The 17,297-nt window shown below is 37.6% G+C and overlaps 1 protein-coding gene across 7 annotated transcripts in view; it reads right to left on the bottom strand.

Moving 5' to 3' along the window:
• Positions 1-17,297, bottom strand: part of ELAVL2 (ELAV like RNA binding protein 2) — a 139,984-nt gene that overhangs the window by 57,891 nt on the left and 64,796 nt on the right. For 3 of the 7 annotated variants that reach the window (XM_060014847.1, XM_060014845.1, XM_060014846.1), the window contains exons 2-3: positions 16,303-16,393; positions 13,277-13,520 (exon numbers count right to left, since the gene is read on the bottom strand). In XM_060014847.1, the coding sequence (XP_059870830.1) occupies positions 13,277-13,520; positions 16,303-16,374 (316 nt within the window). In that variant the 5' untranslated portion in view covers positions 16,375-16,393. The remainder of the gene's footprint in view (positions 1-13,276; positions 13,521-16,302; positions 16,394-17,297) is intronic. The other 4 variants (XM_060014849.1, XM_060014848.1, XM_060014850.1 and 1 more) reach the window with 2 other exon arrangements.

Below are 17,297 nucleotides of genomic sequence, written 5' to 3' on the forward strand. Positions count from 1 at the left end.
AGAAAAAGCCCATGGTCCAAAGAAAGAAATTTAGTATCTCCTGAAACTATTACTGTATATACAATATATATGTTATAAATATTATATATATTATTTTTAAAAGTATTTTAGAAGTAAATTATATATATGTGTGTGTGTGTATATATATATATATAAAAAAAATTTACTTTTAAAGTACTTTGGTAGGGCTTCCCTGGTGGCACAGTGGTTAAGAATCTGTCTGCCAATGCAGGGGACACGAGTTTGAGTACCGGTCCTGGAAGATCCCACATGCCGTGGAGCAACTGAGCCCATGTGCCACAACTACTGAGCCTGTGCTCTACAGCCCACAAGCCACAACTACTGAGCTGCAACCACTGAAGCCCATGCACCCTAGAGCCCGTGCTCCGCAACAAGAGAAGCCACCGCAATGAGAAGGCCACGCACTGCAACGAAGAGTAGCTCCTGCTCGCCACAACTGGAGAGAGCCCGCACGCAGCAATGAAGACCCAACAGAGCCAAAAATAAGTAAATAAAATAAATAAATTTATAAAAAATAAATAAATAAAGTACTTTGGTATAACAAATACTGTACAATTTCACTTTTTACTTATATGAGGTACCCAGAATAGGCAAATTCACAGAGATAAAAAGTACAATGGGGGCTTCCCTGGTGGCGCAGTGGTTGAGAGTCCGCCTGCCGATGCAGGGGACACGGGTTCGTGCCCCGGTCTGGGAAGATCCCACATGCCGCGGAGCGGCTGGGCCCGTGAGCCATGGCCACTGAGCCTGCGCGTCCGGAGCCTGTGCTCCGCAACGGGAGAGGCCACAACAGTGAGAGGCCCGCATACCAAAAAAAAAAAAAAAAAAAGTACAATGGTGGTTGCCAATGGCTTGGGGGAAACAGGGTGGGAGTTACTGTTTAATGGGTACAGAGTTTCTGTTTGGCATGATGAACTGGTTCTACAAATAGTGGTGACAGCTGCACAACATTGTGAATATACTTAATGCCATGGACCTATACACTTAAAATGGTTAAAATGGTAAACTTTATGTTATATATATATTTTACCACAATTAATTTTTTTTTTAATTTGTCATGAATCAGTGTGATGTTATTTATGTGCCAGTAGCTTTAATTCTAGGAGTGGTCATCTAACACACTATCCTGAATGCACACACAGCCCAGGAATAATTAACTAGCAAAACACAAGAAAGGACCAACCTCCAAAAGTGACTAGTTAACAAGACTATCTACTATCCATATCTAAATCAACAACCATTTCTCTGCTAATTAGTATAATGAATGTCAAAATGGGTTTTAGTTCCTTAAGCTACTTATTGTTAATTAGTGTAATGAGAGTTAGAAATGGGGTCTCATTGGTAAAATCAAAGGTATTCAAGATATGCAGATGTGCTAAAGTAGTTTACAAACACTACCCACCCCTGTATAAACAGGACACAAGAATCCAAGATGGCTTTAACTTGTACCCTTATGGATAGGACCCCTAAATATGAAATGGTCCTGGGTTTAGCCTTTGTTTAGAAGGATTTCCTTTTGCATATGCAAACAGAGGGCACAGATCCACACCTCTGGAATGCTGTCAGCCTCAAGTGAACATTTCACAGAAGGTGTGTTCGAAGCACCTATAAAAGAACAGAGAACTGGGACTTCATTAAGCTTGCAAAGTAACTATATCAGTCACTTAGGGCCAGCTTGCTAGATGTCTGTACATGTGGCAGAATTTGGTCTTGAGAAACAGCTAAGCCTCACTCCTCCCTCTTTGATGTTTACTTTCACCTACCCAAAATCACCTAAGAACTGTATACACTAAATTAAGTTTATTTGCAATATCTCACCACCACCACCCTCAAAAAAAGGCGGGAGGGACTCTAAAACTCTGCTGTGCAGCTCTAGAAACCAGGAAAGAATATTAGATGCCCTCCTTACATGATGGCTATGTCCACATAATGTTGTTTTCCATAAACACTTAGAGAAGTAAAATTTCAAAAAAAATCAAGGAACCTAAGCTCAGAAGATTCCACATTCTGATTTTTAATAGCTCATTAGGTCTGTTTTTAATGTTCCCAAATATGGAATTGGGGAATATAATGCAGTGAACAACCTTATCATGCCTTTTTGGAAAGGCTTCCAATTTCCAGCACTTACAAAAGGAAATGTATTGATAAAAAAACACAGTAACAAATCAGTATTGACAATTCTGTATTTTAACCTGATCACAACATGAATGAAGGGAATTTACCCCTGAAATAAAGGCCCAGAAATAACAAGAATATAAGGGTCTAAAAAAAACAACCCTGGTTAAATATCTTGAGGTTAAATGTTAGATCCCAAATCATTCTGCTTGAAAAGGTAATATGCTGTCTGCACCATACATGTCAGAATCCCTAAGCACTATGCTTAAGAAGAACTAACTTTGCAGTTATGTTCACAAGAGAAAAGTCACAGAATTCTAGGGCTAGATACGATTTCAGATCATTTAGGAAAGTGCCTTTATTTTATAGAAATCAATTGATCTGACACACCATAACCAGCCTATTTAGATACATTTTAAAGTGGACTAAAAGCAACTATAATTCATTTTAGTGGTATGAAAAAAGCTCTCAGAGACAAGTATCAGGGTTAGGAAGAAGGATTCAGAACACAGTACCTTGGAGGCCAGTGTTAATGACCCAGTGACTCCTTAAGACTGGATTTAAAGCTCAAAACGTGAAGAAATAAAGTTGCTCCCTCAGGCTCCAGTGACCTTGAATACAATGAAATGATTCTGGCTTACCTGTTTACATGCAGATATGTCTCCTTTAAACCTTACTTTAAAGGGAGAATCTGACTTTCTCAGGATAAATCCCGAAGGTCAAACAGGTTGTGAAGAGTCAAGGGCATCACCACATCTACTCTACAAGGTAACATAACCAGATCTATTGCCTCAAATGAAAAAATGCAAATTCTAGTTGAGTTGGAGTGGGGATTGGGGATGGATACAAGTCTTGTGAGCCATATACACTCCCCCTTCAAAATCAAAGCATTATGTAGAAAACAGAGTTCCAACAAAAAGTACAATGATGAGAAAAGAACTCATTAAGAGCTAAAAATAAACTCTAATTCACAATATGCATAAGGATTTAACAAAAAAAGGAAAACAAGATGTAAAATTGCATCTGCTAAGTTAACCATGCCCTCATGGAAATCGCCACCCCCCCCTTACACAAACTAGAATCTGTAAAATCTGTGATGACTGAATAAAGCAATGCTTTAAATGCTTTCAATGAATATTTCAACAGAAAGAAAACAAAGGGACAGCAATTTTTTTTCTAAGTCCTCTGATCTGCTAACACTACAGGAATACTGGGCTTCTTAATATCCACACACAAACATCTCTATTTCTCTACTTGAAAACCTTACTTTATGAAATTAGAATATTTAGTACTGGTATTTACAATTTATATTAAAGGGGTATTAATCTTAAGGAAGAAGCTGTCAGTAACAGTGAAAACAAGCCTCAGTTAGTTTTCATCTATCTGATACCTCATGGCTCTATTTAACAACTTGCGGACCTTCCAGATCAATAACACTCCACTGGGGAAGCTTGGCTTAGAGTACGTCCATATTTTAAGTCAAGCTAATTCATTCTGAATAACATTCACACAATACCACACAGAGCAATAACTCCATACTCCAGTGCTCTAGTTCAGAGAAGCTGGTGTAATATCATTAATCATCTTTCTGGGCTCACAAGTCCTGCCTTGTATTTCCTAGTCCCACTTTGTCCCACTCCTAGAAAATCAATTTTGTTCGTCAAATCACCTAGAAAGCAAAGAACAGGAAATTAGCTTTGCAAACTTCCCACATCATGAGAAAATCTAAGAATTCTAAAACAACAGATTTATTTGGAGATTTTTTTCAAAAATCAGTTTACCCAAAGAAAAAAACATCTACAACTGTCTTCTAACCAAATGAATATTAACTGGTAAGAAGGGACTGGGGACACAGAGAGTACCCCAACATGCTAGGCACTTTATGGAAGAAACTCAAGTTGGGAGTCAAATAGCTCATATAAAGTAAGTGGCTAGGCTGGGATTTAAACTTAAGTGTAATGCGTTCTTTCTAGGCTAAAACCTCTAAAAGTAGTGCTCATGAGCCCACCTCCCTAGCAGGGGAGTTGAAGACAGCAGGCATTTTGTTTCAATGTTAATCCCAAGAACTTGATGCCAAGCTAAGCTAATAACATAATAACAACGCTAGTGTACATAGGGGTTTGGTAAATACTATTACCACCCCTGCATTCAAAGTCCATTTCACATGGAAAGATGGGAAGAAACGCTTATCAACACAGTTTAAACTGAATATTGCTTTCTTCTTCTTCTTCTTCTTCTTCTTCTTCTTCTTAAATGGTCAGACAGTCTCCTGGGCCGCAAGAGGTACAGATGGTTGTCTCCCCTCCTCCCACTCAGCCCCACCCAGAGGCTCTAGGCTTCAGGGAACCCTGTGCAACTTTTGCTCTTTGGATTCCAAAGAAATGAACTTCTTCAGCACAGGCACAGCACGCTAGAAGTGGATGACAGTCTGATCTGAAAGACAGGAAAGCCCTCCTGGTTCTTCTGGTTGAACACACTTACCCTGTGCTCTGGCTCAGGGTAGGGCTGGGCCAGCCAAGGAAGGCTATGTCTAAGACCCTCTGGGATGGGCAGGGGTCCTCCAACAGGGAGGACAGCAGGTCTTAGACCGTGGCCTCTGCCATCACCCCTCAATTACCTACGGTGATGTATGATGTAAGAGACTACTGAGTAGTTAGATCACAAGAAATATAGTTTTAAATGAGGCTCCATTTCTTCACAATACTTGGAAGAGCTGCCAATGCTGCTTTACAGCTTGAAGTCTCTCAAAAAATGTATGACAGATACCATAACCAACAAAAGGGATATCCAATGGTGTCAAAAACTGACATTCTGATACTTTAAGAAGCAAAACCAGATACATTAAGAAGTAAAACATGCTAGGGAATTCCCTGGCAGTCCAGTGATTAGGACTTGATGCTTTCTCTGCCACGGCCCGGGTTCAATCACTGAGTCAGGGAACTAAGATCCCGCAAGCTGCGTGGCACGGCCAAAAAATAAGTAATTAATTAAATGTTAAAAAAAGAAGTAAATCATGCTAAATGAGTCACTGCATAGGCCTGACAGATCAAAAGACACTCACAAGTAAAATGACAGAAAATATTTTTTAAAGTTAGTGTTTTTAGCTGGAAAGGACACTCTGATGGTTTCCCCAGCTCTCAAAATTCAGTAGCAGCAGTGGACTTGAAAGTCAAGTAACTTAGAACAAGCTCAAAAGAAGGTGGCAAATTCTGAAGCACAGCTTTAGTTTCAACGATCAACTATTCTGTTCAAGTAATACTTAAAAGGAAATGTTCCAATAGGTGCAAAAGAAAAACACTTTGCTCTACTCATAATTTAGAAAGTTAAGAACGCAAAGGCTGGTGCTAAGGTAGTGTAACAGATAAGGCAGTAAAATAGAGTAAAATCCACCAAAAGAAAAGCAGATTGATAAATCAATTGCGTACCTGAGAAACAGAATTTTAGCATTCTATAGATTTTAAAAAGAAGAAGGATTCCTGGATCAGAATTTGTTCTTTACGTTCTTCCATTTAGTTCATCTTTTTCTCATCTACATTTTTCCATCATTATGATGACAGCCACTAAGTAATAAATTGAAAATGGTTTCTATTCTATACCACCTGATGTATAGATATATGTATGTATGTATACTTTTTCTGATGTAAAAGTAAACAAAAACTAGAAGAAACACTGTGGAAAGGTCTGGAATAGCAAAGAGCACACACGCATTCATATCTTGCTAAATTTCAAGGGGTGAATCCTTACAAAAGAACTTCAACTGTATTCTGTTTTCTATGAATTTGCATACATTAACAAAGTTTATGTTTTGTATCAAACTAATAACGCAGTAAGGCCAAGGGCACTAAAACACTATGTTCCTAATCTATTGGCAAAACGTCCCAGTGACAACAAGGGCCAAGAAAGCACAGAGTCAAAACTCCTAAACTTCATTTAACCAACAGGTTCAACCTCATTTTCACAGTAAATAGTCTTCAAAAGCTGCTGGAGAACTGTGCAACCTGCTCTTCAGAGTTACAATACTTTTCTTCATTTCCTTCTAGTGGAATAAAACAAATTAATACAAAGATCACCATCAAGAAATCAGAGAAACAAAAATCCAGATGATTTACAAATTAATCAGGAACGGTTCTCTTTCAAACTTTTCCATATCCTCACAATAGATGTTTTTCTTCCCAGAAACTAGTCATTTAAGGTTTCATTACCACAGGCTATCAGAAGAAGAAACTCTTCTAAGTCTGCTGAGAGTTAAACTTATTTCATGGTGAAGAGAGTCAGAATATGCCTTGCCACCCCTCAAATATGCCAGTTATAAGCATAAGGAATATTTTGAGTTAAAGGCAATTAAGAATCAACAGATGCAGGAAGAGTACTTTTCTCTGCCCTACTCTTTTCTGCCTAAAAGCAGGTTATAAATTTCCCTTATGAAGGCGTTCCCCTCTCCTATACCAGGAAGAGGAGAGCAACTCTTACCACTGGGGATGGAGAGTCAGCACCAAGATGAATCTGCATAGATAAACCTTGCTAAAATAGCTCTCATCTTCCATTAGTTCCCCCTATATATTTTCTTGGTCACTCCCCTACAATTTACCCACCCTCAGAACCCAAACCCCCTTTGCTTTGTTAAAATGGTATATAAGCCTCAGAGTCTAACAACTTCTTTGCTTCACTTTTTTTCTGTGAACTCCAATGCATGTGAAATATTACTAAAAACTGTGTTGCCTCTTCTCCTGTTAATCCCTTTTTCCCCCAGTTTCACTGAGATACAATGGACATATAACATTGTATAACCTATCTTTTGTTAGGTTCAATAATTGGGGGCTTGCAAATTAACTAAGAGGGTGGAGGAAAGTTTTTCCTCCCTGACGATGATTTTTTTAAAAAAAGAAAAAAAAAAAAAAAACGTACTTGGTTTCTTAAATCTTATAAATTTCTAATTTCATCATCCTGAAATCCTTCATCTAAATTAATCAAGACTGACACTTTGAAAATTGTTCTATAAGACACCCAAGTTAGGTATGAGTGGAGAAAAATACACCTGAAAGAATAAATTTTAAAGTTTTTCCCTGAAACTTTATAAAAACCAGTAACATCAAATAGTAACATCAAATTTTTGAAATGACTGATTAGTCATGATGTTTGGAAAAAACAAGAGTACATGGAAAAATAATGTGGTTTAAAGATATATTGATAAATAGACAAATAGTTTCTTCAATACCACAAAAAAGTAAATTTCATCTCATATTATATAAATCTCATTTTATACAAATTTAGCCACTAATATCTAAAGACAGCCATATTCAAATGTATATTCCACAGTTAATACACTAGGCATCACGGCATTTACCCTGTGCTGCCAAGTTATCTTGTTTTATGAATACCTGGGCATACACCCAGCCTTTCTGCCAAATTTCTAATTAAATAGCACCCAGAGTCAGCAAAATGAGGTATTTATTAAGCTACCACCACTCACCTACCCACCCACCCAACTGCCCAGATCTTTTCAAGTACCTGTCTGCAAGAATCAGAATTCTTAATCTCTTGATACTATGGATACCTACAACTAACAGCTGACCTTAAGACTGTAATTGATGCACACAACCACATTTTCAAATTAGTGTTCATCACAGCCTTGGGCTCACTGTGATTGACTGACTTCATCACAGTAAATAAATGCTATTAAATTTGAAGGTATGCATTAGACTTATAAAATACCACTTATCTGTTTCAATCCTGAGGAGCTAAGAGTATATTTGTCAAAAAGAGGAGGGGAAAATATCGTGTCATCAAAATAAAGTTTGAAAATCACATTATCCTCATAAAAGAAACCAGCATTAAAACTAACTTTGAAGTTCTCAGGAAGCAACAGGGACATAAGTTAAGAACCCTCACATTTTATATGAGATTTTTTACCCCATGGGCCCTCAGGAAGTTTACCCCAGCCAAGGCACTGCCTGTCCACAGATAATCTACATCTGCAAAGCCCCTCCCCTCCTCTGGGCCCCTGTAATTTGTATTTTTATATGTTTGTTTTGGCCTTTGTTTTTCCATTTTGTCTGAAAGCTTCTAATTGGCAGCTTATAGGGTCAGCATAGGGCGCACCTCAAGCAATTCCTAGGCTAAGAATGAAGCTATCACATCAAAACTAAAAAGAGCAACACTCATTACCTGAGGTCTTCAACTATAATTCTCTTATCTCCTCTTTTTGAAGGAAAACTAACAGCTACAGAACAAGCTATCCTGGAGTCGTGAAAACTAATTACACACTTACAGACACATATGTGCATACGCACATACCTACATACGCGCATACGCACATACCTACATACGCACACACTCTTTTAAGGACAGGTCAGGCATTCAGTAAAGACACAGCCCAGTGACTTTTACATTCAACGTTTCTAGTCCTGACCCCCAGGAGATCAAAAGCTGGGGAGGGAACAGCATCTGAAACTTAGTTTGCCATACAATTAGGCACTGCAGTTACACCCACCTGTCCCACCCACCTCCAGCCAGAATTCAGATAAACCTGGAAATCCCTGGTTCTATCTCCCTGCAAAATATTCAGGAAAAGAAGTCAATAACTCCCAGGTAATTGGCACATTCCAGGCCCTACCTACAGAGACTGATTCCATAGGTAGATCTGGGCAGGGCCCAGGAACTTGTATTTCTGACAGTCATCCCAAGCGATTCCAATGCAGGTACTCTACTGACCATAAAGACTATGATTCCCCAAACTGCTCACTTGCCCATCAAATCACCTAGGGAGCTTTCCTGACAACAGATTCCCAGGGCCTCTGAAATCTTTATTATTTTTTTTTTTAAGAAGATGTTGGGGGTAGGAGTTTATTAATTTATTTATGTTTTTATTTTTGCTGTGTTGGGTCTTCGTTTCTGTGCGAGGGCTTTCTCTAGTTGTGGCAAGTAGGGGCCACTCTTCATTGCGGTGTGTGGGCCTCTCAGTATCGTGGCCTTTCTTGTTGCGGAGCACAGGCTCCAGATGCGCAGGCTCAGTAGTTGTGGCTCACGGGCCCAGTTGCTCTGCGGCATGTGGGATCCTCCCAGACCAGGGCTCGAACCCATGTCCCCTGCATTAGCAGGCAGATTCTCAACCACTGCGCCACCAGGGAAGCCCTGAAATCTTTATTATTTAAAACTCCCTCAGGTAAAGATATGCAGCCAGACTTGGGAACCACAGGGCTAGACTATCTGAATTGACAACCATAGATTTAAAGTTTCTAGAGAAGCATGGATGCTTTCATTAGTTTTATGTATCCCTCACTCCTTGACCCTCAAAAATCTTCCACTCTCCTCCTGTGGGAGACTCACCACTCACCAGAAGACGCCCCTTCGTGACCCCTGTACAAGTTATACGTCTCACTAGAAATTCATCAGCTGGTCCTGTGCTTAGCTTTTAAAGAGTGAGTTCTGGCCCTCCAACAAAGGCAAGGAGGAAACATGCTAGGGAAGAATGAGAAAACCAGAATTAGGGTCCCTGCTCTGCCATTTAATAGATGTGTAGTCTTGGACTCAACATGTCAACAAAGCTGGGCCTCTCCTCACCTGTCAGCGAGGGAGTTGGCTAAGGTCACCTCAAGGGTTTTTCTGACTCTCAATGCTCTATTATTCATTCCCTGCTTCATAAAATCCATTTCACTCCTGCAGCATCAGCAGGTGTCAAGGACTCTGAAGTGCATTTGAGAACTCAAAGGGACAGACCGACATCAGCTAAGCTGTACAAACAGCATTAGCTTCTCATAATTAATGCCTATAGATAGGAAACAGGGTGAAGCATAAAGCTGGCATAAGCCCAAAGCGAGCCTGATGTACAACATAATAAATAGAATTTCGACTAGAGAGAAGATAATTGTATTTGAAACTGAACACATTTCTTAATGTATTGCCCTAATCCTCATTCTATCAAAATAGTGACATTAATTTGCTAACAATGACACAATCTAAAAATGATATACTCTCTTTTAGGACTTAGGAAAGAGGTACATACTTTCCTAACTAGGTATTTTGTGCCTGAAACACAGTTTCTTAGTTTTAGCACCATGTAAGTAAGGAAAGACTTAAGAAAAGTGAAAAGGAGGGATTTAAATTTTCTTCCCACTGAGTGATCCCAGTCTTCTTACAACCCAATCAATTAATGCTCCCGCTCCTACAAAATCAGATACCAGGAACTGCCCTGGTAGCTCCCCAGGAGGTAGAATAAGTTGTATAATTAGAGAGGGACTGAGAAACTCTGCCCTGACCCTAAAAACATATACTGAAAAACTGCTCAAGATGACTAATGCTAAATGCCACAGGGCAGGGTCCAAATCCCCACAGATTCTTTCAAAACCTTTTTAGAGATATGTTAATAGTAGCTTCTTCAGAAGACATGCCCACTTTGCCAGGTGCAACAATTCAAAACCCAGTTTTAGAAATCTACGTACTAGACTATTTTGTTCAATACAAGTACTTACTAAGAAACTCAGAATAACAAAAAAAAAAAAAAACTAAGGTAATTTTATGTTTGAAGCTAAACAATTCAGACCCGTCTAAATACTGATTTAACACATACCAAGAATAAGACATTAGTGGGCCAAATCAAAACAGGGTTACTAGAAGAGGTCCTTAGTATTCCGATGTGCCTACTCAACTTTTTAATTTATAGTTCATTATCATGGATGTTCATTTTATGAAACGTGCTCATATTTTATTGACATGAACAAGTTTTATGGAAGAATTACAGATTTTCTGATAACCAGTTAACAAATGACTTCCAAAGCAACACGTTCGATGGAAATCTAGTATCAAGGAGGTATTTCCACACACCCCCCGCCATGAGTTCTGTGATTAAATACGACTGGGGAACTGTAAATCAAACTGGTTTCTTTACTGCAGGATTTTAATATAGTTTTTATTATGTTAATGATCTGCAATATGGTTCTTAAAAACTACAGAGTACAGATTTTTCTCAAACTTGTCTGCCAGTGCAACAGTTATTTTGAGGAATATTTATGACTAAATCATGGAACTACGCTTAGAAAAAACATCTTTTGACCTTGGTGCTCACTGTTCATTTTCTTGAGTACTCAGCTTATGAGAGATTTTAAACAGAAATTTCACTATGGTGGAAACCTCCATTATCCAGCTCTCCCTGAAAAGGCAATGGGGTGAGGGAGTGAAAGAAATGGACAACAAATGTTAACACACTTTGCCAGTATCTAAGTATCTAACCAGGTACTCTTTCAGATTACCCATGCGCTGTGGTTCTATTACTACCATCCTCCACGTAAAGCCAGAGAAGCAAAGGGTCTGAAGATACAGAAGTCAAATTTATCCAATTTTGCCACATAATAGTTCTAGTAAAAGGTTTACAGAAGAGTAAGATAATTCAAGACTGACCAGAGGTAAGAGATGAAAATCTGTGCAATGTTTCCTGTGGAAAATGCCTAATACAAAGGATGTATGATTGGTTTACTGTTTTCATTTACCATAACAAAAAATGTGACCTTTATGCCTAGTTCAAGCAACATTTTTTTAAATAATAAGAATAACTACTAAGCAATCAAACCAGAAACCTCATCATTTATGTCAAAACCTTCAAACCATTTATCACATTTATGTCGAAGAGACTGCAAAATTCACATATAAAAGGATGCTGTTTTGCTAAAAACATAAAATAAAATTCAGTACCAGGACAGACACATGTAATAAAAAGCCTTTGTTCTCTACTTTTCCCAACTTTTCAAAAACTGTTTCTTTAATAAATTTCACGTATAAATTTTACATATGCTGCTCACACTGATTTTGGAAAAAGAAATGGAAAAATCTCATCCATTCAAATATCAATATTCAAAAACAAAAAAGAAACCTTCCTGATAATCATGGTGAACGTCTAAGTAACATAATTAGTTACAATATAATTATGTATGGATTGATGACAACCAGGTTTTACTTAGTTTTTACTTGGTTTACTTGATTTTAATGAATAAATTCTCTCTGTGAACCTCAATCTGTATCTCAAGTAAATACGACTATGAGGCCAAGCCCAGGTGACAGCTCTAAGTCACCCTGGAGACAATAAGCCCTGCTGTCTTGATAAAAGAACAGCTAAAGGTACCGTCTCAGAAAAAGTCAGAATTGGCCTCAGAAATTAGCTAGGCGCCCCTTCCTCTGCCTTCTACCTCATTTTACCAAGGGAAACCTGAAGCTCAAGCCAAGGGTTGACGTGACCAACATCATACGACCAGTCAAAGTTCAGACTCCTCGTCCAACTCCTCAAACTGCCTTTAAGTATCCTTTCCTCATTTCAAATATTTAGCTTAATATTTTGGTTATAAGCCATTTAATACACACCATCACTCAAATTTAACAGTAACATGTAAAAGCTAGAGTCTGTCTACACTTCATTCGTTTTCAGTGTTTAAAAACAACTCCCGCAGGAAGCATTAACCCTTCTCTGCCAAGAACACTCTCCTTAATTAGGTTTTGCCTTATTCTAAAAATTTAGTCAAATCTTACAAAACACTAAGGAGATTTTCCACTACCCAATATTCAAAATATACCATCATTAAAGGCTAAATACTCATCTTTTAATTCTTATCTTTATAAGAGGAGCACTCATACACCACTTTTTCCAGAAGCTAAGATCTTACCAAACTCAAATTGTATCAGTACAAATATTTACGTACTGACAATGTCAATATTACCATTTACTTGGCCATACAAATGGAGGACTATAGAGACTTAAGAAAAAGGACATTTTAAGAGGTTTTTTCCTCTCCTAAAACAATTCTCCTTGTATTTCATTGTTGAAATGCTAAATCATGTAAGCTCAAAGATCTCAAAACTAAAGGTTAACATGATACTTGCTGCTCCAGACACACACACACCTTTAAAGCATTTTTCAAAGATGTTATTGTATAGTTCAGATTATAAAAAAAGTCTACTTATTATATTATTTGATGCTTTAAAAGGAAAACTTAAAACTCTCTAAAACTGTTTCATACTGTTGATGTAACCAGAAACAGAGAGAAAATCTAGATGTGTAAAACTCGAGCACTGAATCATTTACAAGCAGTAAACTTATTTTCCCATACCTTAAAACACAATCCTTTACACGTGAGGAACCTTACATAAAACTGCATACCTGTTATCTTGTCCCTTACAAGCTTACAGGACTCTATCTCACCGATGCTCCCAAAAAGACTCTTTAGTTCCTCCTGTGTCATGTTCTGAGGAAGATAGTTGACTATTAAGTTGGTCTTGCTGTCCTCTGTGTTCCCGGAGTCCACTGGTGACGAGCAGTTGTTGTTTATGGTGGTCGGACCGTTGGCTGTGTTATTGCAAGTTGGCCCATTAGACAGTTGTGTTTCCATGGCAGCAATTACCTGCTAAAAACAGAAGATAAGAAATGTCAGAATTCATATTTCACAAACTATTAGAGATTCCATCGAAGAATTTAAACACTTGTCACTAAACACAAGTCGTTCAGCTGAAATTACAACAAAGCTTCAAAAAGTGCGACACCTATGCAATTCTTACTTCACATTAAGCTATTCGATTTAAGATCACAATTGTACTTTTCACATACATATTCCATACATGCACATAAGCACAATTTAAATCTTTAACATTCTCTAGAACCGCATTCTGGGTCAACTCACATACCCTTACTCACCTGCTATGTGTCCACAGACTTGAGGAAATTTAGTACCAAAGAGCATAGAATTAAACCCTGACTAAAAATACCAGAAAATAAAAGTGCTTAACATGCTGCCAAAAACAAGCCCCCAAAAATGGTCTACCTAACTTTGCAGAGATATTCAGTTAGCCTAAAAGTTCAAATATTCTAAAACTGACACATCCATTAACTTAAAATCAAGAAGCAAGAGTACTTTAAAAAAATATAAATTTGTCAACATGTACTGTTTTGGTTACATATTGAAAATGTTTTTAATTGACAATATCTTATACCTCTATCGTTGGTAAGAAATAAGAAAATAGCAAATGTTATATGTTAGGGCGTCAAAAGGGTTTGTAGGATAACTTGGGGAATAATAAACTGAGTACTTAGTGTGCCTTGTAGAATCTAACAAGCCATTCTTGTCAACCTTGGCAGCTAAAGATCACCAACAAGGTAGCTGACCTACAGCGTCAAAATAAAATCCCCAAACAATTCAAAATGGTATTTTGCCTTGACTCTGACTTTAAAGGAAAAATAAAAATAAAAAAATCCCTATCCAGTCCACCAAACAACAATGTAAATATATCAACTTTTGCAAACAGACGAGCCCAAGGAATTTTCATTTGAGCATGTAAGCCTGTTGAAAATGCAAGTGATAAGGTATCTATAAACTCCAGATACAGAATAAATAGCAGAGTTGGGGGAAATGGCCTCAAACTGTTCAGGCTACTCTAAAAATCACTTAGTAAGCAAATTTGGATCTAGTTTCCTAAAAACCAATCCTATGCTCTTTGAGCAACAGAGCTACAAACCACAGCCCCAAATTCTCTAAAACCATCCTCCAATAGCTATCTACTTTGGACAGCCAAGCTTGTAGGGGAATCCAAAAAAATCAAAGCATCACTGAAAGGATTATCCTTCATACTTCATCCATCTCTCAGCTCCACAAAGAAGTACTTCTCAAAATTGACAATTTTGAATAGATGGGATGCTAGTTTTTAGGGAAGTTTTAACATATAAAAGGCAAAGAATTTGAGGTAAAATAAAAAAAGCAAAGTAGAGGCAAAGACTGTTACAAGAAAAGAGAAAAAAAGTCTTTTAAAAAGCATATTGCCTAAGAAAAATAAAAGGGCACAACCGTGGATAAGCAATAGGAAGAAATCTCTACTGCCAAGAGATATTTATAAAGGAAGCCAGCATAGGACAGATTGAGACTGGTCAAACTGGACAAGAATCAGTGTTATCAGGATAAAAAACAGGAGACAAAAATCCAGGCTATCTATGAAATATCAAACCACCTATAACCCTTCCATAACTTCATCTCCTTTTCAAAGAAATGGGTTGTTTACTCTGCAAACTGCAAGCTACCTCTCTTGAGCAAGTATTTTCAGAGAATACTTTGGGGGTGGGGGGGGGAAGGAAAATAAAGGAACCTTTGGAAATCTATATTTTAAAAAACCCGAAACAATTCAAGATATGCATTTTATTATAATTAACAAATTTATCTGACACTGAGAAAGGAGGTTTCAGATTTCCTAATAAACCATAACTGTTTCACTTTATAGAATATTAGCCATGGGTCACTCTTTCCACAGCAAAATGCTTGTGGGATTAACCTCTGCCCAGCAGTTAGGAAAACAATGAGCTACAAGATGAGTGGCCAAGGCCAATTAAAACAAATCACTATTCAAACCTTAGGGTATATGTGGAGACTATATGAGACCCAAATAAGAGATTCGGACTAAAGCTCACTGGGATGGCATTTGAAATATATAAGCGTTCATTGACAGAAATTAGCAGGATTTAGCAAGGACAACAAACACTCCTCACTTAATTGCACATTTATTTCCATGTTCAGGTGGCAAGAATGAGCTCCTAAGCCAACATTCAAGTGAACAGCTGCAGTAGGCTGTGTGCGCTGAAAATTACAGCATCTCTCAGCTATAGGACCATCTGCTCAGAATAAAATGATACTAATGTGCTATATTTTACAAATAATGCATATTCCATTGATAGGCTCAACACAACTGTTCACAGAATGCAAACTCTTTCAACAGTTACTGGGCAAATAATTTTCAGCCAGATTTACAATTTCGACATTTTTTTTAAGCATCAGGAATTATAAATAACTTCAAAATTTAGTAACCAAAAAAATACATAGTAAACAGAATGTAAAGAATTACGGTAACTTAGTATTCAGACCATACCAAAACTTTTTTTTTTTTTAAAAAAGCTTGTCACTCTTTTGAGGCTGTACTAAATCCTAAATAAGATAATAAAAAGTTACATACAAAAGCAGGTTCTGATGCTACATGTACCACTAAAATTGCAATGTGCTTTACATCCTAATGATGGCCATACCACAATAGGTTAAATGTAAGAATAATTAGTACGCCAAATGAAAAGTTCAAGTGTTTGGTATGGCCTCAGCACTCCTGCAACATGCTAAAAAAAAGTAGCCTACAGAATTTAAGAAAAATCCCACAGACCCCGGTCCAAGGCTCTGCTGCCCACGAACCACTTCTAAGCAGAGAAGCCACATCACACAGTCTGACTGCCATGTTAGTTTGGAGTTGCCGTCTGCAATATGGACACAAAAAGTACCGTATGTTAGATGAGCAAGATAATGCAACAAATCAGTTTGTACAAAATTTACAGTGATTGTATTGATATTCCCAGCACGTCCATGCAGTGTGGCTTAATTGAATTTGAGGCAATTCCAATCTAATCTTTCCAAATTCATTTTAACATGTAGTTTTCTTGCACAAATTAAGCATTTTTAATTAAGAGCCTGATTTTAAAACAGTATTAACTAGTTACCTTGGCATCTATCCTAAAGAACTACCTTAAACCACATCTTAAAAAAATTTTTTTTAAATAATAAAACGAAGCAAAACGCTGCATGCTGTCCTATCTCTTAAGGATGTGGGAGAAGGGAGGAAATGTGAATGAAATTATATTTAGAGTGAGAAAAGGCAGTCATTAGTGAATGCTTTGCATAAAAGCACTCTTTCCCCAAAATATCAAAAGGGCATTAAGAGAAGCTATATTTGCCCACACTGTCACATTATACTATAAATAAATGATCCTTAATCCTGGGACTTAAAATTAAAAGTGAATCAAAACCCTGTGAGATTTTTCTGCCACTATAGTCAAAGGATCTCTAACAGTTTTGCTGAGAATTGTTCACATATACTAAGAGGCAGTAAACCAGCATCCTTCAATTGAAATAATTGGACCAATAAATAGGATCGTTTGAAGCAATGTTTATATAGGATGTCAGCTTTGTCCCTGAACGAAATCAAGTGAACATTTTTTAATATGTAAATTGTAAACCCAGCACAATTTGAAATGAGTGTTGCTATGAGGCCTCCAATATAGTTAATGGGCCATTTACCACTTATTACAACTTGCCCAAATACTAAACAGAGCCACAATACTGGCACAAAAGCCAAGGTTTACATTTTAGCCATATACGCAGATG

The sequence above is a fragment of the Delphinus delphis genome, chromosome 6 (genome assembly GCF_949987515.2).
Source record: "Delphinus delphis chromosome 6, mDelDel1.2, whole genome shotgun sequence".
NCBI classification, from domain to species: Eukaryota; Metazoa; Chordata; class Mammalia; order Artiodactyla; family Delphinidae; genus Delphinus; species Delphinus delphis.